This window comes from Azolla caroliniana, unplaced genomic scaffold (assembly GCF_043228905.1).
Source record: "Azolla caroliniana isolate FFs.n. ecotype wild unplaced genomic scaffold, voAzoCaro1.0.p SCAF_1, whole genome shotgun sequence".
Classification (NCBI taxonomy): Eukaryota; Viridiplantae; Streptophyta; class Polypodiopsida; order Salviniales; family Salviniaceae; genus Azolla; species Azolla caroliniana.
Window position 1 is genome coordinate 32,091,446 of NW_028230436.1, and position 25,583 is coordinate 32,117,028.

General features: G+C 37.7%; 1 protein-coding gene across 4 annotated transcripts; it reads left to right on the forward strand.

The window, feature by feature from the left end:
* Positions 1 to 20,329: 20,329 nt before the first annotated feature.
* On the forward strand, positions 20,330 to 24,848 carry LOC147869804 (polyadenylate-binding protein RBP45-like). 4 transcript variants are annotated; one of them, XM_087333316.1, is made up of 7 exons: positions 20,330 to 20,763; positions 21,355 to 21,865; positions 22,883 to 22,932; positions 23,026 to 23,156; positions 23,307 to 23,403; positions 23,477 to 23,694; positions 24,450 to 24,848. In XM_087333316.1, exons 1-6 carry the CDS (start codon positions 20,419 to 20,421, stop codon positions 23,654 to 23,656), a joined length of 1,314 nt encoding a protein of 437 aa, XP_087189442.1. In that variant the 5' UTR covers positions 20,330 to 20,418; the 3' UTR covers positions 23,657 to 23,694; positions 24,450 to 24,848. The 4 variants fall into 4 exon arrangements, with proteins under 4 accessions (XP_087189442.1, XP_087189447.1, XP_087189437.1 ...); XM_087333321.1 differs by having other exon boundaries at positions 24,455 to 24,848; XM_087333311.1 differs by lacking the exon at positions 24,450 to 24,848 and having other exon boundaries at positions 23,477 to 23,805.
* Positions 24,849 to 25,583: the final 735 nt, after the last annotated feature.

Genomic DNA, 25,583 nt, shown 5'->3' on the forward strand with positions numbered 1-25,583 from the left:
CCTGATTATACTAACTCAAGAATTAGAGCTGGATTCTAAATAAAAGCAGCTCATGACCTCAGATTTATAGTAGAAAATCAATTATTATTATTATTTATCTTCTAAATGGAACCATCTAGAACATTGTGGAGACTTTCGACCTTCCAATTCTGAGATTTATAGTAGAAAGATCAATATTCAAAAGAAATTTGATCTTCTCAAAAAATCTATCTGAAACATTGTGGAGACATCTAGATATCTCAAAAAATTTTATATTCTTTTGCTCGATTCATCTAAAATATTCTAGGTTATTCAGTATGTTTTCTTTCTTCTTGTTTATAATAGATTTTGAAATTTTTGCTAACAATCATAATATTTTTGAAACACCTAAGACTTTTAATTTCTAAAAAACTCAATGATATTACCATCTTGCCAAACATTATCTCCCATAATAGACTCTAATGGTGACATTTAGAGCATTTGGTCCGACTATGTGTTGCCCACTCTCACAATCAATATTACAAGCTGACCAGTCGCACACTAGAACCCGAGGCCATGACTATTTTGGACCACGATCTTTTCATCAACAAATAAAGGCTATTATCACTTGAATTAAGGTGTTTCCCTTCCTTTGGAGATGTCTCAATCTAAGAGCAGTCCGTGTTCGAGATTTTTTGAAAGCAAAAGTTTCAATCTAAGTAAGATCCAAATCTTGAGTGCTTATACAAATCAAGATTCTTTAGTTACACCCTACATTTAGTTATATTGATTTCGTTTTGTTCTCAAAGACTAGAATTTTTTAAAGATGTGATCTCTTGTTCCTTTTTATAAGCTACATTTATCTCTGGTTCCTTGGAAAGACATTAATATAACTTTTTATTTAGCTACATTTATTTTGGTTTCTTGTTTCAAAAACTGAGGAACAGTTTAAAATGTTATTTCTTGTTTGGGCTTATGGGCTATTATGGACTATGTTAATATATCCTCCTTTCTCTAATTTCTTCTCTCGATGATGCCACATTCCATCTTAGAGAGACCATTTGGATTTCTTAGGTCCCCAGCTAGAAGAGTTGATTTCATGTTTATTTGCCTTTTTTTTAGCTAGTATCCCATGATTGGAGCGGGTGATGTGCTTCCACATCCTACCTTATGGACTCTCATCATAAGACAACTCTCAAAATGACGTGGTTGGCTTGATCCATGCTAGCGACATATTTATGGACTCTCATAAGAGCCTTTTTTGCTAGATCATAATGTCGTTGGTTTGACCCATGTAATGTCATGGGAATGTTTTTTTGTTCTTCCTCAAACCTCCACTCCATCTAGCAAGACTTCAGCTATGGACACATTAAAATATTCGATCTGTATTTTGAGATTACATTACCGTTCAACAATATTATAGGTTGCCCATCAACATAGAGCAAGAGGGTACGAGACATATGATAGAGATGATATATTAATGTCCTAATCATACAAAGGACTCCTGCCAGCCATGTAAATGGGGGGTTTGTTTCTTAAATTTACCATTTGGATCTTCAATGAGTTTGGTTGTGTGGTCAATTGCTGGATCTCCTCAAAACTATGCTTGACGTCCTCATACGTGAGGCATTCCAAAGTGATATGTGATCCTAACCTATGTCACATATTCTTCTCCATCACTCAATATTCAGCTAACTCCTATTTCAAATGGGCATATCTATGCACATTAGTGTGATGGCACAACATGGGTGGCCAGATTTGCGTCCAATTGCTCTAAGGAATTTTCATCCCAAGAATATAGTGCTTATGCAGTTGTGGTTCAATGGTAATTGAGCCGTGCAAGGTAGATGAGAAGTGCTCAGTTAGTATTGTAATTTAACACAAGAGACCTCTTTTATATTCTTTGGCCAAGTGGACTGCGTGCAAAGATAACAAAGATTCTTGTTTTTAGAAAGAATATGTGCATGTTGAGAGAACAGAAATATCATTGTTACAGTTAAATGCAAGACACCTCATTTATACTCTTTGGCCAAGTGAAATTCCATGCAAGGAATGAGTAAGATTCTTAGATTTAGAAATGGATTATGCATGTTGAGAAAAATACAAAGAAATGAGTTTAGAGCTAGACTACTATTAAAATATAAAGGATATTCTTAGTGGAAGTTAAAAAGAGCATTATTTCGAAATATAATCAACAGGATGGTGGAAAGTTCTGCTCACAATGGTTGTTTGTATACTTTGTTGACTTGCCTTTTGTAGATTCATATCTAGGAGTCCTGATTTGCATGAAATCCACTGGCCATGGTGGTTTGTGTGTTTTGTTAATTTATGTCACTTCTTTATGTCTAGCTTTTGTGGTTCATATCCAAGAGTTGTAATTGCACCTCATCAAGTTCTTACGACAGCTTGAAGGATGGACGTTGCAGGAAGATACGAACTTTTGCGTGACATCGCATCCTTTAGGTACAAGGTTCATGTGTAGCTTAAGAATGGGTGCAGCTGGTTGAAAGCTAAGTGAATTTCAAATGTTTTACTTTTATGTGAGACATTATTGTGTTTCTGGTCATTGGATTCTTGCAATCCAAGTAATTGATCATGATGCTTCCTAAGTTGGTGGGATTTACGAACGTAATGGTTGTTAATGCGTTAGAATGTAGTTCATCAGCACAAATCTCCTCCTGTTATTGTAGTTTGGTGTTGAGTACTAGCATCAAGCTCTCCACGTGATGCTTCATGAACCATTCTATGAGCTCCACCAAATGAGAAGACAGGGGGTGGCTGGATATGGAGGTACATGTAGTGAGAGTAATGGATTTAAAATTACCCAGAAAATCACCAAGGTCATGAAGACCTAAAATTATTTTTATGAGGTTATGTGCATGCAAAAACTTGTGTAAAAACGTTTAATTATGAATCGTCTCGAATATTACGAGGTAGTGCGGCGTGGCTATGGATGATTTGTGGCTTTGACAAGCTTGTGTGACAGAAGAAGGGTTTGTTAACTCTAGATAACTTTTGCATTTTCATCATCTGATTGCTCGCGCTTTTAAGATTAATATCCTCAGCTTTCTCTCTTTTGTACATGATTGACTCTTCTTCCGTAGACCTGCACCTCCACTGAAAACATACGGAGGTGTCACCATGGGGTTGAGCAGAGGAATTTGGACGACAATGGAGACTGAACATGAGGATCCAAGGTACATGGGCCATACCAAAACACTAATTCATGAAAATTTTGCTCACCATGTCCGATCCACCCGAGGACACCTCAGATGCACTCTGTGAAGCTCATCATAGCCTTCCCTTCCCTACCCTTCCCTTCCTTGACCGCACCACACCAACCAACCTTGGATGCCATGTCTCCTCACCATTACCAATCCCTTACATATCAGTCTTCAAAATTATTGACCATCTCAAGAACATTCCATGACATGCATCAAGATTGTTAAGAGACCTAGAAGTTTTATTTTGAATCAACTCTATTTGCTATCATGATTTCCCTCGTAGGCCCATTTCAGTTGCTAGTAAACATGAATATAACTTTCTTTCTTTTACCTCTAAATTTTTGTTTCTTGCATGGGATAATGGATCACCCCATGATGGATCTTTTCAAAGCACGGCAATTTCAATTTCAATGATCAGGTACCAAACCTAATTGTTGATTATCCATGCTTCATGAGTGTTAAAAATACATACTTCTTTTCTTGCAGTTTTAATATTATTCAACTATATTTTATTGATCCTGATTGTTCTGCTGATCATAACTATTGGAATGCATTTGCGTCGATGCATTGCACTAGCATTGATGTGACTCCTTCGGGCTGAAATGACATCCATTATTAAAAGTGGTGCTTCTTAACGATAATATCATATTGTCAAATCTAAAATCTATATGTTGATGTTGAGAAATTCAGTGTGAGTATAAACCCCCACGATCAATCAATTGTGTATTATATGCTGTTACATATATCTATTCTTGTTCCATTTTAGCAAATGGCTGTGTTTATGTGTTCATATTATATATGTGCTTGTGTGTCTCTATGGTTGTGCATACAAGTATGCGGTTTTAAGTTTGGTTGGCATCAGAATTTTGTTCTCCAAAAGGGGATGGGTCTCTAAATATCCTCGGTCAATCAATAGCACAGAAGGTTGCATTACTTATCCCGTTTAGTATTAGGCATATTGTGGCACTAGGTTTACCGAGGTACTTAAAATAACTATAATATCCCCTGATCCCTATCGAATCACAGATTGTAGTTATCGAAGAATGAGTTGAACATTGCAGCACAATCCCAATTCAACTAACTCGTTCTTCAAGATGTCATGTGTAAGGCAAAAATATGAATGAAAATGCCTTTTTAACACTAATGTGATATCGAGTCCAAAAGAGGTGGTATTACGGCATATTGATGGAATGGTGGGCCAGTGCTACTAGGTAAGTTCATGGCCATATATATATTGGTCCTCCATCTTTGCAAAACTACTAGCAAGGAGACAGCCTCAAAAAAAAAAAAAATCATAGAAAGAAATTCCCATTCAACATCCAATTCATAACAATGGCCACTAATCAACGTCCTAGAAGCCTAGAGGCATCATCAATCAAGAATGCATTGTCATAGTTTTTTGTATGAAGTTCAATCTTCAATAGGAACATGAACCAATATATATCTCCTTTACATTTTAACCTATAGTTATTTCCGTATGTTGAAGTACTTATTGTTAGTGTACCTATCTGGAGTGAGTTATATAGATGAGCTTTGTCCGAACCTTGGTGTTCGAGGTTCTCATTTCGTTTAACTCACATTGTGGGTGCTACTGTTTGCTCGTACTTTTTGTTGGGGATTTGGAGGTAACCATTGGTCTTGATTCAAGGGTAGGGGTGTGTTTTTCCATTGTACAATGTTGTTAGCCACCTTTATGATTCCTTGGATAGCTTGTGTAGATAATGAAGGTTTTGTCTTATGCTTCTTAGGGGTTTTGTAATTTTTTGTGGGGATTTGCACTTCTTACTTTTGCATTTTTTGGTGTCTTTCAAGAGCTTGAGGTGCGATTCCCTTTAACCACTCACCATCTTGGGTTTTTGTGAAGTTCTTCAAACTCCTTCATTGGCTTTCTTTCATTGTAGCCTCTTGATCCTTTGACCTCTTTCTTGATCTCAATTATCATTTCGCCCATGTATAGTCGCAATCTAGTTGCATGTTGAATTCTACTCTAAGTGCGTAACCAAGAGTGGTGGGACCCTTCATGCCTCCCTTCTTACTATAATAACACCCTTTATGACATCTTCATTGACTTTGCCATGTGGGTTGCTTAGATTGGGATGGTACCTTAGGATTAGTCCCTTGACATTTTTGTGTAAGATATTTGTATCCCCTCTCTTGTGGGAAGATATACCCTTTCTTCATTGTGTGTGGATAGACATTTGTTACCCTTAGGCTAGTATTGTCTTAGGATTCATGCTTTGGATAGTACTCCTAGGGGCATAACCTTCACATATATGCAAATTTTAATATTGGTGATAAAACCCTCAATGAGAACAATCTTGAGGTTGTATGGTAGCTTCGTTAAATCCATGGAGTATATTGTCGCATGTTGAGAGGCATATACATCCTACCTTTGTTCATGTTTGGAAGAAGATTAAATTATCAAAATCCCTTATGTCTACTATTACAATCATCCCATCTTATCTACTTCACTGAAGAGGTATTGGAGCCTTGTTGCTTCCCTACTACGTGAGGTAGTAGTGACTTGGTGTGATCCTCTCCTACATACGTTATCGAGTAAATCCCTGTGTGTTCGTGAAATGAAGTGAGACCGCCGAGCTCCTGGATCAGAAGGACTCGATGTTTTTATTAGTGTAAGCGAGAAAGCATGTAAGATAGAGAGAGACAAAAATTTGAAATTTGGCATAGTTGAGAAGAGGAAGGATAAGAAGATGTCGAAAAAGATTAAGGAATTTTATTATTATTATTATTATGGTTTTGAACCCTTGGCCTTTATTTTAAGAGACAAGACACATTACAATGAGATAACTAGAATTTTTATGATTAATTTCTTGATTCGATACATAGCTCCCTTCCTCCTTTTGTCTTCCTTTCTTATATAGATGCCCCCATGCATATGATGCATGTGAGGGTACAAGACAGGCATATAATGTATGAAATTCATGTGATGCATGATTATCATCTCGGTCATTTGAGCTCTCATGTATGAAAACGTACATAGGATAAGTATAGTCAAAAGTTTATAACTCTATAAAAAACAAAACTTAGTCTAGTGGTATGTACTTCCTACTTGGTTCAAAAGGTTATGGGTTTAAGTCTCTCAAATGTCACCTAGTTTAATGCTTGAGTTATATATATATATATATATATATATCATAAAACGACACCCACAATAACGTGAAATCACTGTTCTTTTCGTTTTCTCCTACTATACCTTATTTAACACGACACCCACCCATCATTTCGTTTTCTCCTACTGTACCTTATTTAACACGACATCCACCCCCACAAAACCTGCACATCCACTGGTATGTGCCAATGGTGGTAGAGTTTCTTGTCAATCCTCATCGTCGTTGATGTTTAGTAGCTCTATGCAAGCACTTGTCGCTTCTCTTAAAGATTTTAACTCTTTTCCCCACAATTGGTATAGCAAGATGAGTACCATCTAACTCCGTAAGTTGATAAGCAACATTATCGTCCACTTTCTTGCTTTCTTGACTACATATGGTCCAAACCACCTGTTTGAGAAATTCTGAGTGGTATTGTGTTGATTGTTCAAGCTATTGTCATAGACTAAAACCTAGTCGCCTTCTTCTATCTTCTTCGGGTGAAGTAGGTGTTTTTAATCGAAAGCTTCTTTGTTCTTAGTCGAGCTTTCTTTACATAATCAATTGCCATTTCAACATCTTCAGGTCTTTCCTCCAGTTGTCGGATCCTTGTGGCTAACAAGTCTTCTTTGCGCATTCCATCTTCCCACGATAAAGGGGCCCATGAAAAGATGTTTTGCTCTATTGGCATGACAGGTTTCTAACCCATAATGAGCTCTATTGGCATAAACCTAGTGACGGTGTTGTGTTGTCCTATCAGCCCACACACATATGATAGCAATCTAGGCCATTCACTTAGCTTCCCAACACAAGACTTTACTAATGCCTTCACGATAGGTTTGTGACCCTGTTTTAGTTTCCCATGCGCCTCTGAGTTGTAAGGCATAGTAAGTGATAACTTGACCCCAATTCTTGAAAAGAACTCTTTGGATTCATTAGCATCCAACTTGCCTCTATTTGTTACTATCTTCCCAACACATCCATATCTACATATGACATCTTCTAGAAGGAATCAACATACTGTTGACGTCGTTTTATTTCTCAATGTTCGACCCTCTACTTGGTTTGTGAGATTTTCTCTTGCTAACACAAGGTATCTCATTTGCCATAGTCCTAATGACATCACTACAATGTCTACCATCCATTTGTAGTGTATTGATAATGGATAGGTGGGGTGAAGCTCATCTTTGTGGTGAATATTCGAGTAAATTTGACATTCTTTGCATGTCTCAACATAACTTGCCACATCTTTGTAGAATCCTAGCCACCAATACCTTTCTTTTAACATTGTGAAAGTCACCCATATTCCTTGATGCCCTGCCCAAGCACTATCGTGGAACTCAAGTATAAGTGTTTGTTGCACTTCTTTCTTGCATACAACACATAATGGAGTTCCTTTCCGTTTCTTTGCAGTGCATGTAGGCCCCAACCCCATGGACCATGATCTCGACACCCTTGTCATCGACATATAAAAACCATCATCTCCCGCCATCGTAGGTGCTTCCCTTGCTTTAGAGACATATCCATTATGGATCGCCCTTCGCTAGAGATCTTTCGAAGACAAAAGCTGCAATATACCTAACTTGGGAATCTCACATGTGCCAAAAACCAGATTCTCTCGTTTTTTTTCTTTTCATCTTATTTACTGTGTAATATTTATTTTATTTTGATTTATTCTCAAAGACGAGACAACACTTAAGATGTAATCACTTATTTGGTCTTATAGGCCATTTTGGCCTCTTAAAAAACGTTAATATATCTTTCTTTCTTTCTTTGGGTGCTTCCAAAGGTATCCATCTTTAACGAAGTATTTGTATGATTTCTTTTGGATTTGACGGAAATCCTCATCCATCCACGATTCATCCTTCTTCAAGGAGGTTTGGTATTTGCCGATTTCTATGAACTCCCCTTTATAATCTTCCTCTTTGAAAGTTGTCAATATTTGAGCACTAGAAGTTATGAAGAAGTCCAAGCCAATATTTTCTTCATCGGATATGGAGTTTTTCTCATTGTCATATCTTACTTCGTGACAACATATCTGCCACCACATTATATTTTCCTGACACATGCTGTATTTTTGGATTAAGTGACTTGATATACACAATCCATAGCAATATAGCAATCTCAGGAATGGCGCAATTGGAAACAATACCAAGTATGGGTAGGCAATCTTTTTCGATTATGACCTCCGTTCCAATAAGATAATCGCAATCGGCTTCCACAACAGATACAATTCCTCACATCTCCTTCTTTACTTGAGCATACTTCCTTTCTCTGTTGCTCAACACCTCCGCACCGAATCGAATCGCATATCGATTCTTTTCTTTGTCTTCTTGATTGATAACCCATCCGATTTTGGTTGGACTTGTATCCACAGTCACATAAATCGGCTTTCCTTCGGTATAGTTGGCATTTCATAGTGTTGGAGCTTCAAGCAATAGTTTCTTCAAACTTCTTATCACATTTGTATGCTCCTCTTGCCATTTGAACTTCTTCCTTTTCTTCAGCAATCCATATAATGGCTCGACGACCTTAGCGTAGTGAGGAATCCAGATATGATAAAAGGCACATGCTCCCAAGAATCTTCGCACCTCTATCTAGGAATACATTCTTCCTTCATCTCTTCCAAAATTCCCATCTCGATCTTCTCTTTCAAGAGCTTGATTAATTTTGGAATGTGTGCTCTTGGGACTGGTATCGGCTTCGGGTTCCACGACACATGTGGTATTGTGAATATCACCATCGGTTCTATTTGTTAGGAATATGTCCCTCTTGTTGGGGGAGCCGACTGTTCGGGTTGGTAAGAGCCGACTGTCGAAGACAAGGAGTAGCCGACTGTTGGTCAGAGAGAGCCAACAATCGAAGACATGGAGAGTCGATTGGGAGAGTTGACAGTAAGTGATCCAAGTCGAAGACATGACCGACTAGTCAAGCCGACTAGATGGTCGAAGACACGGACGACTAGTCGGCCCGACTGGATACTCGACATAGGAGTTGGCTAATCGAATCGACTAGTTGACCAATCGGTTGATTAAGTGCTACTTTTATTACTATAATAATAGGATTGATAGTAGTAGGGACTACATTTGTAAATACACTTAGAGCAAACATAGTGAATATAGAGTAGAGTAGAACAGATGTAGTGTTGAACATAACGAAGTGCTGCTATACAAAGAGAGTGCAGGAAGGAGAGAGACGCAAGAGTGCGTGAGTGAGCAGCACCATAGTTGTGTAACAGTAGACGCCAAGAGCCATGTGTGGCTAATACACTTTGTATTGAGAGTGTTGTAATCTGTTCTCCCGTGTACATCTCTGATATAGTGATTCTCTGTTGCCCGTGGTTTTCACGTAAAATTGTGTGCATTGTGTATTTCTTTGTGTATTCATTGTTTTCTGTTTCCACGTAGTGATTTTTTAGCATAGCCAAGTCACAGATCGACGATCCCATTCATATCACTATTATCCTTGGATCTGAGCATCCAATTTCATTTGGATAGAATACAAATGCTTTCCCATGTCTTTCTAGCATTCCCCAGAATACGACTTCTTCTTCTAGCAAGAGAAATTCATCTTTCCCGACAGAAGCTTCTCTCTTGTCTCTTTAGTGAAGGTATGTCTGATTCCTCTTGGATCCCGTGCAACATGCATCATTTTTTACCAATTATCCTCAGGTAGCGAATAACAACAGGCTTTATTTTCTTGTCCACCGTTTTATATTTTGTGTTAACTTCGACCATCTCAGTCATGATTCTTCGTTCATACTCGTCGATGGCAACGTATATTTGAATGGAGTTTATCTGAATTATTTGTTGGTTATGACGGCTCAAGTCCACAACATTCTCCATTTCACCAATGGTGTTGTTAAATGAGGTTTCCTCCATAGGGGCTACGTATAACCCTCCTTCCATAAATTTGTAAACTTTCTTCTTTCTTGGGGGTATTTGCTTGTTTGGACTATTCACGCCCCGCTTGCAAATAGCCCGACCTAAAAATTTGAAGCAGCTTCTTTGAGACTATCTCAGTTCCTTTCATGGTTGGCACGTACAATCAAGAACTGTATGACCTTCTTCCCGTCAATGCCGCACCATTGTTGAACACTTTGGTTTCCATCCGAGATGCTGTTATGTATGGTTGTCCAAAAATGATAGGATGGGTTGTCGAGTCTTGAACAAAAAAGTGTTAATCTATCTCGACATCGCCAATCATGATGAGGATATTATGACATGCGCCATACAAGTCTTTAGTAGCTTTTTGTTGCCGCACAGATCTTCCACCCATGATTTGTATTTATGGGCCATCTTCCCTTTTTGTAGACCTCAATCGACATAAGGTTGATCTTGGACCCATGGTCTATTAATGCTACGACTGTTTCTTTTCTTTCTCCCAACTTTACAAGCGTCTTCTCGTCGCTTGTGCCCAATGAGGCCGAGTATAGTGATTGTCCACCATATCTTTATTGACTTCGTCCATTGCCATTGTTATGGCATTTGTTTTTGCTTTTTGTGGTTTCTCTTCTTCCTTATCTAAATGTTGCCTTTTTCTTTTTACGAGGTCCACGATCATATCATGGAACTCCTTTTTCGTAATGCCGAGTAATTCCCTCAAGGACAAGGTCACGTGGCTATCAAGAACACGTTCCTCGAGAATCTTCTTCAGATCTGTCGTATGTTCTATGTCCGACCTTAACTTATAGGTAGGCATAGTTTTCCCTTCCTAGAGGGGTCTTCAACATCAACCCTAATGGGTCGAGATGTTTCTTCAACTCTTTTGCTCGCGTCTCCTTTCTAGCTTGACTCCCCAACCTCCATTCGTAAAGCTCAACTTGTTTCCGATTCTTCTTTCTTTTCTGCATCCCTTGTTTCATGTCTTTTTGATGGGCCGTCTTGCCCTTCCATTCTTTTTCACTTTTCATCCACGAGCACCTCATGGTTGTCGCACATAACTACCCCATCCAAAGTAACTTTCCCCTTCTTCTCATACTCGAGAATAGTAGACCAAAACCTTCTTCCTATCCTAGCAGCTTAATTTTTATCTTTCCTGACTCTTAGTTTGGCTGATGCAACATAGTGCATTGCATCCACATGAGTCGCCTTGGCATCTTCCATCGCTTTCTTCATTCCCCCTCTTCCAAAATTCACCCTCAGGGGTCTTCTAGTTTCACTCAAGTAGATCATGTTGCCATCCATGTATATGATATTTTGTCTGATGGCCTATTGAAGGATCGCACAATCCCTTCTCATGTGGTCCACTTTGTCGCACCACACACATCTAAAGGGTTCTTCTCCTTTCGGCCCCCGACAATTCATGTTCGCTAGCGTTACCGTCTCGACCTACTTCGCTAATTCTTCAATGATGTCATCAACAATCTTCTTTTCGTCCAGGTTGCTTTGTTTAGGCGGCTTGGATACTTTGGGTGGTCTCACCTTTTCTACAGTCGGCCCTGCCAAGTCAATGTCATCAAGCCATTGATGACGCTTGTCGAACTTGTTGCACACTCACTTCACCGCAGTTCAGTCTGTCACAAGCCCGTTCGTTTGGGCGTCATCTTCAAGGAGAGTTCCCAATTCTCGTCTATACTTCACATCTAATTTCATGATTGGATAAGCCATATTTTGGATCTGTGTCATTCGGTTAGGGGACATTCGTTATGAAGATGGAATATTTGAGCATGAATAGATATCTTTAACTCAACTACTATTTTGCTTGTTCATGGGGTTTTGTTTCATACTTTCAAATGGTTATCAAATGTTAGTCTAATTATCACTCAGCTCATCAATCCACCGCCACTCAAACTTTTGGATTGTCTTGACGATCAACTTAATTCAACTATTTCACATCACTTTGTTATTGGCTGATCTCGGCTCATGTCAATGATCGACTATTGACCTTCATCCCTATTATCGTTGGGTTATAGGCTTGGCTTACTGATCCTCCCACATTTTTTCACCTACTCAATCATCCCATAGCTCCTTCATAGCTTGCATAATTGTCACTGACGTCCCTAATTGTAGCCATTCCTTGCAAACATGTTTCATTGCCCTCATTGGACTATGCTTGAACATTTGGAAGTCCTGAAGAATCATGCTAGTGAAGATCATTTATTTCCAATCAAAGAGATTCAAGTTAAGCTTTCTAACCATTTGCATGGTGCCAAGGTTGGATACAAGTTGGTTCAGGTTGTTGATGAACTTTAATACAAAGGCTGAACTTATTTTGGACACCAAAATATGCACAATGAGTTATATTAGCTTGTGGATATGCTACATTAAGCATCTAGTGATTGAGCTAGGGAATTGCAAAGAATTTTGTTAAGTTCCGTACTCTCGTAAGGTAATTTATCATCAATATCTAGGTAAGCCCAAGTTTGGATTCGTGCATTGTGACTTGTGGAATTCGGTATGGAAGACGAGGGTTATTGATATGATCATACAAAGCAATACTAATAATTATTCGCATTATTCTATATATCATTGAATTCATCATAATCATTGTGCAGTTCTCATGACAATTATTGTAAGTGTTCACGTGATAGCCAAGTGGCAAGCATGCCAATGGCCAAGTGATGAGCATGCAGAAATCTAGGGTACTATATAGAGAAGTTCCAATATTTTCAAATATTTTTTGTTCAACACAAGTATTTCAATTAATGATTGATAATACTAGTATTTACGGGTATATAATTAACTTTTAATTGTGAGTTAACTCTTTGAATATTCCTCAAATACTATTAATTACGATTTAAATTGGAGGCATTAGTCGAAGAGTCTCTACAAAAACTTGAGATTAACTACTAGATTGTGTTAGGTTGTCAATTCATAAAACTTCTTTGTCTTTTCTTGTTTTCATTGTGGGAGATTACATGCATCAACATTGGTAGTACCCCACTCCAAGACTTCATTAGTTGAGGAGTCTCTCCAAAAACTTGAGATTAAGCTAGATTGTGTTAGGTTGTCATATCATAAAACTTCTTTGTCTTTTCGTGTTTTCATTATGGGAGATTACATGCATCAACATTGTTAGTGTTGCACTCCAAGACTTTCTTGTGAAGCATTGTTGTGAAAATGTTGGCATGTGAGTTCATCTCCTAGAGTAGGTGTTGTACCCTCAACCAAACAATTAGCAATTTGGAATTACGCAACGTGATTGGTTACTTCACAATAATATATATATATATATATATATGAGATCTTGTTACAAATGATTTAGGGTGATCAAATCATAAAAAGGAAATCAATATTACATATTGAACTAATGATGAGCAGAATAATGAGAGATTAAGGAAAGGAATGCTTTTAAAGGTGCTTAACCACACCTATCAGTCCCAAGCAAAGGGTATGAGATGATCCCAAACCACTAGGTGTTCTTGTGTGACATAGGTCTGCCCTTAATTGTTACATGGATAACCATAATTGATCATGAGATAGGTTTTCCGTAGTTTTCCTTAATCTCATGATGAGTATGTGCGGGTTAATTCTTAACGAAACAAGGGTATGGATTATAATATTTAATTCTATGGTGTGGGATAACTATCAATGTGTTATCAAAGTAGTCAAGTGTGAACACACTAGGAGCTAGGGTTTATTCCAATATAAGAAGGCTACTATCTTATTATCGAGGGAGGCTTGACTTATGTTGAGACTATGACAGTGTGGTTATATCTCTTGTTAGCTAAGCACATGTTATACACACAGAACCCAAGGTACGATTCACATCAACCCTCCATGGTATGGAACATCGTGGAGGTTTGGGCCCATCTCACACCATTGCTAGGGGGTGGTCAGGTGGTTTGGCACCCCGCTTTCCATTCTTTAGTCTATAATTCCTTATGTTAGACTCTAACATTAACCCTTTTAAATTTGGCTACAAAATTGGTCCTTAAGGTTATGTCTATAATATACTCATTGTTTCCAAAACATTGGATACTTGCAATGACAAGTCAAAATCAGGGAAGTTAGATTTAAAAATGTGCTCTTTTTCCCATGTGGCGTCATGGATAGGTCCACAATATCGTGGGGCTAATTTAGCTTGCTTAAGCTTTGGAATTAGAAGGTACATACAAGAAGACTTTTTTACCAATGTTAAGAACATGAGGATCCCCATTATGATCAAAATAAACGTGTTCTATCTTGAGCATTCTTAATGTTATCTCATGCAATATGTAACATGTCTTGCATATCCCTCAGAAAGTCTTACATACAATATAATTCATCTCGATGAAAACTAACATCAATATAGGGGGTCATGGTGGAAATCCATAAATCGACTTAAAAGGATCATATCCACTTGAAGTATCTTTAGAGTTGTTATAACCAAAACTCTAACAAGGGGAGGTATTTGTTGCTATTTTGTAGGTTTCTTCACCACATAGGCTCAAAGCATGTCCTTAATTATTTGATTGACTTGTTCAGTTACACCATCAAATTGAGGATGATCTAAAGAATTTATGCTCAAATTAGTTTCTAGCTTTTTAAAGAGTTGGGTTCAAAAATCTCTAGTAAACTTAGAATATCTATCATTGACTAGATACATCGATAACCCAGTAAATGGGAAGTAGTGAATGAATTGGTAAGCCATTTCATGAGGTGTTAGCATGGTTTTAGTTAATACCATCTCACAAATTTTATTAGTTGATCGACAACAACCAATATAGGCATGTCCTCTTATGCATTTGAAGTAGGCCAAAACATATAAGGCTCCCAAACCACCACAAGTTCTCACTTGTCATAGATCCTTATGGGTTTGTCCCAATTCATAGGGTAACTGTTTTCTCAACTAACCTGCTCTCATAACCCATTAAAATTAGCTATAGAATTGTTCCTTAAGTTTATGACGATAACACTAGAGGATACCTTAGATTATTGGCATCAAAATAGAGCAAGTAGGTTGATTAACCTAATTATAACTTAGATTAGTGGTCTTAACACACAACTCCTTAGTTTGCTTACCTTAGGATCAACATCCGGTACAACCATAGTGATTATCATCAGCTCATTACAAGAATCTGCCTTGGCTTATACAAGGTATGATGGACTATGGTTGGTGGTTAATGTATTCAAAATACCGTGAGTTATTTTGGGTTCACTACTCTTGGGGTTTGTGTGCCTAATGCGCGTTGGTGTGTGCATATTATTGATTGACATGTAAGGTGTCCCTTCTCCAGGACCACCAAAGTAGTCACAAATGCTCAGACTTTTGACTTCAATATGCATCATATACAGTGGAATGATTGGGAGCCAACATTGCTTAACTGTTGGTTTTTGCCTAGGATATTTAAGTACATTCTACATATAAACATGCCCCATATTAGCAGATCCTAGAAGCCAATACTCTACATCATTTTCATCCCATCTGATATTGCCTTACTACTGCTCTATGGTTTACTGCTATACCCATTTTCTACACCTTGCAATGTTTCTCTTGTGTTTATTTTAGCTTAATCCACCAAGCCATTGGTAGCTTGGCATATCCCCCATAGTTGCCATAATCGCCAGGCCAGATGTGTGGTAATTGTAATTGGCCAACAAGTGATGCTGGGAGCAGAACATCAAAGAACTCAATCACGATTATTGGAACCATATAAACAATAATATTTGCAGCTTATCAGAGATTTAGACGAGGAATAATGTTGACTGATTCATCCATAACATTGCAACTTACTAGAGCACATGGGTGTGAATGCATTTCTCAAAAGCTTTTGAAGGTAAGAGTCATAAACACTATGGCCGCAGGATTCAATTATTCCACAAGTATTGAGTATGGGATGCATAATACTGTAAGAAAGATTCATCAAATTCAAGTTGAACTTATAATGGAATGCGTAATGAAATTTCTTAGTTTGATTTTGTGTAATATTGGTCAGACACACTGTCCATGACAAGTTCCATGATGAATATAATAAGCATCACCTTGAATTAGATTCATGTGTTGCAATAATGGCCATCATAAAGAAGACAGGATCATCATTATATGCATGATAATGTAAATTATCATTATTACTTCTAATATTGCTTGTTACTGCGTGTTTAGGGGGGGATTTGCTGCAGGGCAGATTTGATGATTTACGCTTGGACCAGAGATGGTAAAATATGTAAATCTTCAAAAGACTTTGGTTCTTCAAACTAAACAAACATATATGTGCAAATTGCAACATTTTTGTCAAAGTCTACTGATAATTACTTTTGAGAATGGCAATTGTAAAGCTTTCTGCAATAACTCCAAGCTACGTGGTAAACATTGTACATGTACATGCTTTGCTTACTCCAATTAATTCCTCAGCAAAATTTTTGGAGTGCCCTGCTCTCCTTGTGATGGATTGCCTATATTCGTTTGAATGTGAGCTATTTGTAATGGCCAGTAGAGTGGCGGTTCAAATATATATATATATATATATATGGTGTGTCCTATGATTTCAAGAAAAAAATCCTTCCTAATTAGGATATTGATTTTTAGCTTATAAAAGGAATGTTCTTAAACTGAGGTTTTATATATGCTTATTGTTGATGGCTAAATTTGGTAGCAGGTATGGTTGTTTTAATCTTTTCACTTCGGTGCCTCAAAGCCCATCATATGGTCTTCAAAACCAATTTATTAGGGTCCTCAATTCTTGGTGGGTGCCTATTGCTAGTTCGATGTTAGTGAGAGTGTATGCATGAATGAACTCTTCTAGTATTTCTCATTCCGTTTTTTTTTACCTCTTTTAGCACTATCACTAGTACAAGTTACAACCATTCAATCATTATGGTGATCTTACATCAAGTGACAATTATTACCCCATGTGGGAGTTGTATGAGATATTGGATGAAGCAAACCAATGTTTACCATGTGTGTAAGCTATACAAGATTGTGCATTGAGCAATTGATATTGGAACCATGTGTTTGAGTTCTAGGAGATGCGAGAGATACAACCCACATATGTTGTGGTAAGGCATATCACAAAGCAATGGGAAAATCTAATAAATTTTATTTTAATACATGAGTGAATGGTATATAACTTGAAAAAAAATTGATCCCCGTTTATGTGTGGATGGATATGTGCAAAATCACCAAGGAAAACGTATCACTCATGGCATGAATACCTAGGTATGTATATAATTAAATGAAAACAAAATAGTATATACATATGAGGCATGTATTGCATCCCACTTGGCACTATGGTCCAACATTTTAACCTCAAAAACCTTACTATCACCTCTACCATTTAGGCTTGCTTCCACACTTTGTGAAGCCAACAAAGAAATAGAGCTATTAAAAGCTTCCAATGTCGGAGATTGACCAAAGTTTGATACACCAATCTGGCATATATGTAGTTCAAACACTACAAGGAATCAAATAGAGTTTCACTTTCTCCATTTGTCAAATGTAGAAAGTAATCAATGGTCAAATGTCATATATTAGTAATTGATCTTCTGAAAAAATTGCAATGTTTGTAGAAAAAATAAGCCAATGATCTTTTTAAGTTTGTCTCTTAATGTTCACGAAAACAAAACAAAAATGAGTGTAATGCTCATCCGAAGTATGACTATAAAATGATCGAGTTGATTGTTATTCATTTCTTTCTAAAAAGTGGTGGGACTATTGGTCAATCCAAACAACATGATTAAAAATCCATTAATGACTATAATGTGTGTGAAATATAGTTTTAGGAATGTCTTTCTCAATGGTTATTGTGAATCATGATGGTAGCAATTCACAAATCAATTTTCGTAACGTAACATGCACCATGCAAGCAATCCATCTATTCATCAACATAGTGCAATAAATACTAGTTTTTCATGGTCACTTTATTGATATCACAACAATTTAATATGCAATCACCATGTTGATTCTTCTTCCTTTTTAATAACAAAATTAATGCACTCTAAGGAGATTTACTATGACAAAAGTGACCCAATCAAGCAATTCGTAAGTTACGTTGCAATTTTATTCTCTTTAATGTGAATACGTTGGCTCGTTACTTCGTACGAAACAATGAAATGAGAGAGTCAATTAAGATTATTCAACAACTCTCCAAGCCCAATAGCATGGGCCACAAGCTGTATCGCTTGAAGTCGAATCGCCAACCTATTAGTGAAGCAAACTCAATAAAACAACGGCTAGTACAGTATAATAATGGCCACAAACAACGGAATGTTCATGGGAACAACACCTAATATAGAGACCAAATTTGCAGGTAACATTACGAACTAATCTAGGTGGCAATTCCTAAGGGAACACTTTTTCAAAATCTTAACATGGAATATAGTATTATTCATTCATGGAAGTGGTTGGTTCACGTCTACATTATTTTGATAATATTAGCCATAAACGCGAGTAACAAACATGTCACGCATGTGTCTGCATATTGCACACATGTAAGTTGTGATGCCTAATGCATAAGATAGTGAACGTATGTGTGTGGGTGGGCATTGCTAGACTGACATGCACTTGTGTGAATGACTATCACATAAAGTGTGGACAATTGTTGTATAATGGATATGGAGTCATAAAGAGCGCAATGGAAACTAGTTCATAATCAATATATGCATGATTCTATTTTAGATTGAACTTCTCCTAGTTATTTACATGTGATTATTGTTACTCTTAGAACGATACCAAGCTCTACATAGATATACCTTCTAGTTGGATGGCAATTGCTTTTCACATTCTATGCACACTTCTGAACTTTGTGGTAAAGAAATTGGCATTCAACTCTTGAGTTTTTGTATAATAGACATTAAAGCACATACAATACTTTGTATGGTTACTATGATATCATGATTCACCGGTATATTTTTGGCATGACATTTTGATGTAAGATAGAAGCGGCAAATAACATATAAGAAAACATGACATCCACTTTTTGGAAGCAAAGAAATCTATACAAGATATGCTTGCAATTTCGTGGCAATATGGATGGAGGTCACACATCTTGTATAATGTGAAATTCTAATATTTGCACGTCGTCACTCTAATGTTTTGTTCTCGAATTGATGTTGGGTGCAAAGCTTGGCTTGTAAATTGTACTTTTTCGCATCCATTAAATACTCCTTCTAGTGGTTGGTAAGATGAAACAAAAATTACCAGTGGTGTCACATGACACATACCACCAAGTATGACCTTATGTTATAGCTTGGAAGTTGAGATGAATGGATTTAAAGAAATAACGTCTCAAGATGCCATGATGCAAGGGATAACAAGTCTTCTTTTTATAGTTGAAGTACTTAGGCTCACATACCACCCGCCATATGTCGTAGTTGGTGAGTAGTGGTTTGTCCCAAGTCTTTAGATTAATGGTTTCCCACATATCCTACCTTTAAACCATTGAATTTAGCTTTAACGAAGGCATTAGAGAGTTGTATTTAAAATCATTACAATTTCCATTCACCTTGCTTGTTCTCTGAAACACGAGTGGTTGTGCGTGCATCAAATTAGATAAATGGTTCACACCTCTAGCCGACCACGATGAAACATGCAAATTATTTGATGGACAAAAACGATTGAGGCAACATTCGAACAAAATACTCCGTCACAGTGGATCGGAAGCAGCTTTGCATGTTGGGCTAGACTAATTTCAAGAGCAAGCCACATATTCAACATGGATTGATGACGTACTACTACTGGCTTTGGGCATCGAGACAATGGCACTCGAGCAATAAGGAATGAGTGGATAGAGAGCATCATTGTGTAGCCCTCCGTTCAATGTACGAGTGAAATATAAGTGGAATAAAGCGTGCGGATGAATAAAGGGCACAAAAAAATTGTTGCAAGGGAAAGGACGACAATAAGACATACATACATTACACGCATATGTATATGTATGTAATTATGTATATGTACATAAATACATATGTATGTAAATAAATACATAGAAGAGAATGAATGAAGAAGGATTTGAACCTTAGACCTCTAACAAAGACAAAAACCAAAGCTTTTTGAGATTAGGGTTTGATTGGGAGGCCGGTCTGTCCTGCCTATCAATATCTGCAGATATTCTTCGGTCTCACACACACACACTCTCTCTCTCTCTCTCTCTGCTTCCTCGACAACAGCAGGAGGAGGAAGGAGCAGAAGAAGAAGAAGAAGAAGAAGGAGAAGCAGGAGGAGGAAGGAGCAGAAGAAGAAGAAGAAGAAGAAGGAGAAGAAGAAGAAGAATGATGCATCCAGCCACAGAGCCACAGAAGCAGACACAAGGTCAGCCATGGCCTGTTATGATGCAGCAACAACAACAACAACAGCAGCAGCATCAACTTCAACATCAACGCCCTTCTCCTTCCCCAAATATGCATCAGAATCAGCCACTCCCACCACAACAGCAGCAACAACCATACATGATGCAACCACCCCCCACCCACAACACTGCAGAGGTTTCTTCACCATATCCTTCCTCTAATAGTAACGCCCAAAACCCCGGTGAAGTTCGCACCCTCTGGATTGGGGATCTACAGTACTGGATGGACGAGAACTACATCTATAGTTGCTTCCTTCACACTGGGGAGGTACAAAAAAGAAGTCGTTGTTTTCTTGTCTTCTTCTTCTTCTTCTCCTTCGCATCTCTCTCTTTTTTCTTTTGGTTTTTCTGCTTATTTTTTTAAATCTAGAGATCTATTCTGCGTAAGCCTTATCGATGCCGTTTTTCTGCTTGTATTCGAGATTCGTCTTTGTTTTGCATTCTTTCATCTTGGTTTGTTTTGTTTTGGGTGGATTTCTCTTTATATGAGATGGTTGTAAATGTGAGGAAACATATGCATATGGTTTATGATTTCATTATCTGCAGGACGCCGAATTTTGAATCACTGCATTTCTGTTCAATTTCTATTTCTAGAATTACGGGGTTTCTAGTCAATTTCTTGTAATTTTGCTCCTTCTGTATGTCACCTCATTTACGTGTCCAAGGTTAATATGTTCTGTTTTGGAACCTTTTTTGTCTTAGTTCTGTTAGTGGTATTTTTTACTTGAAAGCATTTAACAGCAAATTCTCCGCACAACCAAGAACTCACAATCCTCTGGCACTTGAAAATATGAAATTTGAAAATTTGATTATTCATTTATGTTGAAGGGGATTAACCGTATTCTTACTTTTGTGACAGGTTGTAAGCATCAAGATAATACGAAACAAGCAGACCATGGCATCGGAGGGCTATGGCTTCATTGAGTTCAACTCACACCTTGCAGCAGAGAGAGTATTACAGACGTTTAATGGGACACTTATGCCTCAAACTGAACAAGCTTTCCGATTGAACTGGGCTGCATTTGGTATGTCAGATAGAAGAAGTGATGGTGGTAGTGCTGGTGGCGGCAGTGGCGGTAGCCAGGATCATACTATATTTGTAGGTGATCTTGCCCCTGATGTATCAGATTATGTTCTTCAAGAGACATTCAGGTCTCGGTACCCTTCGGTTAAAGGTGCGAAAGTTGTTATGGATACAATCACTGGCCGTTCGAAAGGATATGGATTTGTTCGTTTTGGGGATGAGAATGAGAAGACGCGTGCCATGTCGGAGATGAATGGAGTTTATTGCTCGAGTAGGCCCATGCGTATTAGTATGGCAACACCAAAGAAGTCTATGGGTGTGGCTTCACAACAATACAGTGCTAAAGGTATTATATTCATGTTTTACTTAGAATAATCTAAGAAACATTTGTATTCACCATCTCTTGTTGTGGAACTGGTTATGAATAAAATAACAGCAGTGTTTATGAGGCTCTGTTGATTGGAACCATATTGGGGCCACCTTGGCCTGATCTTTGAGTGGCTTTTGAGGGACGGTATATAGCATTTAAATCAGAGATCAAGAGAATTTAGATAAGCTTCTTTGTCCATGTCTAAGCTGACATCCCTAAGATTAATATTTTAGCATCAAACAATGATGCTGATTAAAATGATGGAATCTACCAAATCCTTCAAAGTCTCTAGGTTTTTTAAAATTCCTAATAGATTTATGGTCTACCAGAGTTTTCAACATGAAAATTTTCTGAGCACCATCACGTGGATTTATTATAGTTTTACAGTTCCATTTTCAGTTTCCATCAGTTTTCCTTTACTGGTTATTTTTCCGGTTCCCAGCTTTTGATGCTGTCAAAAACTAAGTTTATCATCTTGGGCAGAATATGAAGGTAAACAGGATTCAAAGGCTTATAAGGCTGATTTGATCTTAAAGCAGGAGGTGAAGAGGCTCTTTTTCACTAAGGGTCCCTGCATCAAAACACTTCAACAGGAAAGCATCCTGCTGTTTAGTGGGTGGCCTCTTTCTTAGGTCAGTGCTACCATGATTGTCCTTTCACTGAAGTTGGTACTTTTAACTTTGGATGTGTAAGACACACATGCCACTTTTCGTTACTTATGTATAAGAAATCTTTTCCAGTTTTCTTCTTCTCTTTATCTGTAGGAGTGGTTCAATATTGCTCTTGGTTTCTTTCAAAGTTTCCTTTCCAAGACCCATTGATACTTGTCACTTGGCATGATATTAATCTCTTTATGTAGACTGTATAGTGGTGATGCTTTAGTGCACTTGTTATCAACAATGCTTATCTTCTAAAGGTTTGCTTTATGGATTCATAGAAGAAATCATTATATGCCAAGTAATGCCTTTTTGTGTTTATTCCTAACGTATGCAGGAGCTCCATCACAAGGTTCAAATACAGACAATGATCCGAACAACTCTACTGTAAGAGCTGCTTACACTATATCTCTTTCAAATTAATCAGCTTCAAGCTTGACTTACTGCTCTGATTCTTTATTATGTTTTTGATTTTGCTAGGTTTTTGTGGGTGGGCTTGATCCAAATGCTAGTGATCAAGATCTTCGCCAAGTGTTTGGCCAGTTTGGAGAGTTGGTGTCTGTTAAGATCCCTGCTGGGAAAGGTTGTGGATTTGTACAATTTACGCACAGGTAATATTAACCCTCATGTATTCTTTCTTTATCCATATGTTTGTGCTTCTAACAAATGCTGATGTGAAGAAAGAGAGGCATGACTATATTAATGATTCATAGAAAGCAGCCTTTAAAGTGGTGTGAATGACACTTTAACTTCTTTCTCAGAGCTTGTGCTGAGGAGGCGATCCAAAAGCTTCATGGTACAGTAATCGGGCAGCAATCTGTTCGTCTTTCATGGGGAAGGAGTCCAGCGAATAAACAGGTCGGCCCGTTTACAATCTTCATAGAAGTGGGATTATTTTCTTGTCATCTATTGTAAAGGCTGCTTTTTGCAGAAACAGGGTGCTGGCTGGGGACAGGGGCAAGCTGATCCAGGTCAAGTGAACATGGGCGGCTATTATGGTTACGGACAAGGCTATGAAGGCTATGGTTATGCTCACCCAGCGCAGGAAGGGCCAGCTTATGCATATCCCAGTTACCCTGGGTATGGAAATTATCCACAGCAGACCTCTTAGCCTAGGCCTGTAGTTGTGAATACAGGCCAACAATGATGGTGGGAAGCTTGTTGATGATTTTTGATTCCATTGTTATTTTCAGTTGATGTTGTTTGTTATTCTAGAATATCCTCTAGTTTGGTTGGTTAAAAATTACATCCTTTAGTTAATGTTGGTTTTTTTACGGTATATAAAGGTTATGCTAGTTTGGAATTTATGTATTATGTTGTCTAGATTTGGCCTGAGGTTGGGTTCAGACATGCTGACATGCTGATCTATGTGGTTTTGTTGATGATATTATTATCCTAATAACCTGAGGTTGTAGTAATTAGTCAGCATCAGTTGTGTTCATTGAGCAGTGATATGGCCGAATCATGCTAATATGAATTTGACCATGAAAAAGGAGGGTTTTTAAATGTTCAGCTTAGTTAAAGGGATTCTAGCTTTCATGAAGGGGAAGAACGAGACACCAACTGTGATATAGGGCTGTCTATCAATCACTAAAGAAACAAATTATGAGGCTGATATTTCCTTAAAAGTTCGAAGGATGTTGTCTCTTTATTTAGCTTGTGCAGTCATGAAGAGTATTCAATGCATGTAAGTTGCATTTACCCTATGCATTGAGATATCCTTCAGAGTTGAATGAGTTGTGGTTGTGATATTGACAGAGTGATTGAATGTAGATTCTGATGAAAGATTCCCTGCTCTTTAAATGCAAAGTTTTGATATAGTAACTGAGATATCATTGATTTTCTCATCTCAATGGAAGTGCTAGTGTGAATTCATAACAAAAATTGTCTATAATTATTTCCAGTGTAGAACTGCAAGGATCCTGGATAACTTACCAAATGCCCAATGCTTCTGGTTCAACCAAATGGCATATTATTGCTCCAATCTGCAATGTAAGAGTCACTGAGATCCAAGGGCAAACTTTTCACAATTGCCTACCTATTTCAATGCAGAATACATGGAATCAATATGAACTATCAAAGTGATTGTAGAAACCATCAATGAAATTCTTCCTTGCATTTAAATTCTGTTTCTTTTCTGGCTGTAAGAAATTCAGATACAATGTTTTGTTACTGTGTTTGAAGTCCAACCAAACCTTTGCATCGATGTTTGTGGTCATCAGCTCGTCTCAAACATTTTCATAACTCGACCATGTTGAACCCAATGTTTTAGATGTGTAATCTGAGGTGACGTGTGAAAGCAATCTGTATGCCAAAGTATATCACATCCCTATGATGGCACATAGGCCACAAAGTGCATATTGACTAATGTTAAACTTTTGTTTTTAATTAGGGTTTATTAAGAGCTTCTTCCATGAGGCTAACCATTTGATGAGTGCTATGTAAATGATTCGCATTTTTAGTTTGACGTTTGTGCACAGCAATTTGTTTAAAGATTCATATGTAGCAACCACATGAAGTTTTTGTGACCTTTACTAATACCTTGATAAAGCCAATGTGGTGCTTTTGTTACTTTACAAGTCATAAGTTGAAATATTTAGGGAAAAAATGATAAAACATTGAAGACGATACCATAAAAGCAATAAGGGCGACCTTTTTCTTTTGTTATTGGTATATATATGCTTCGCCAGATTGTAATTCTCCATGGAAGGAGCAAGGTAGAGCATTTTGTTTCATTGACACCAAGAATAGTCTAGAGAGAGAATTTGTTTGGTTCACTTGTATTTCACATGTGCCACTCATGTACTTAATGCATACCTATAGACTTATCGTTTGTTATTATATTGTTCTTTATCTTTGGGATGTACATAGCCACAAGTCTTGAGCATCCCCAAGGTACTTCCAAGCATGTGTGCGTGTGTATGGATGTGGATTGAACATGGATATAGCCAAACACCAAAAAATAACAAAGATAGAATTTCGTAATGGATGGAACGAACTCGGAAGTACATCGGAGCCGTGATCGGGAGTGATGTGAG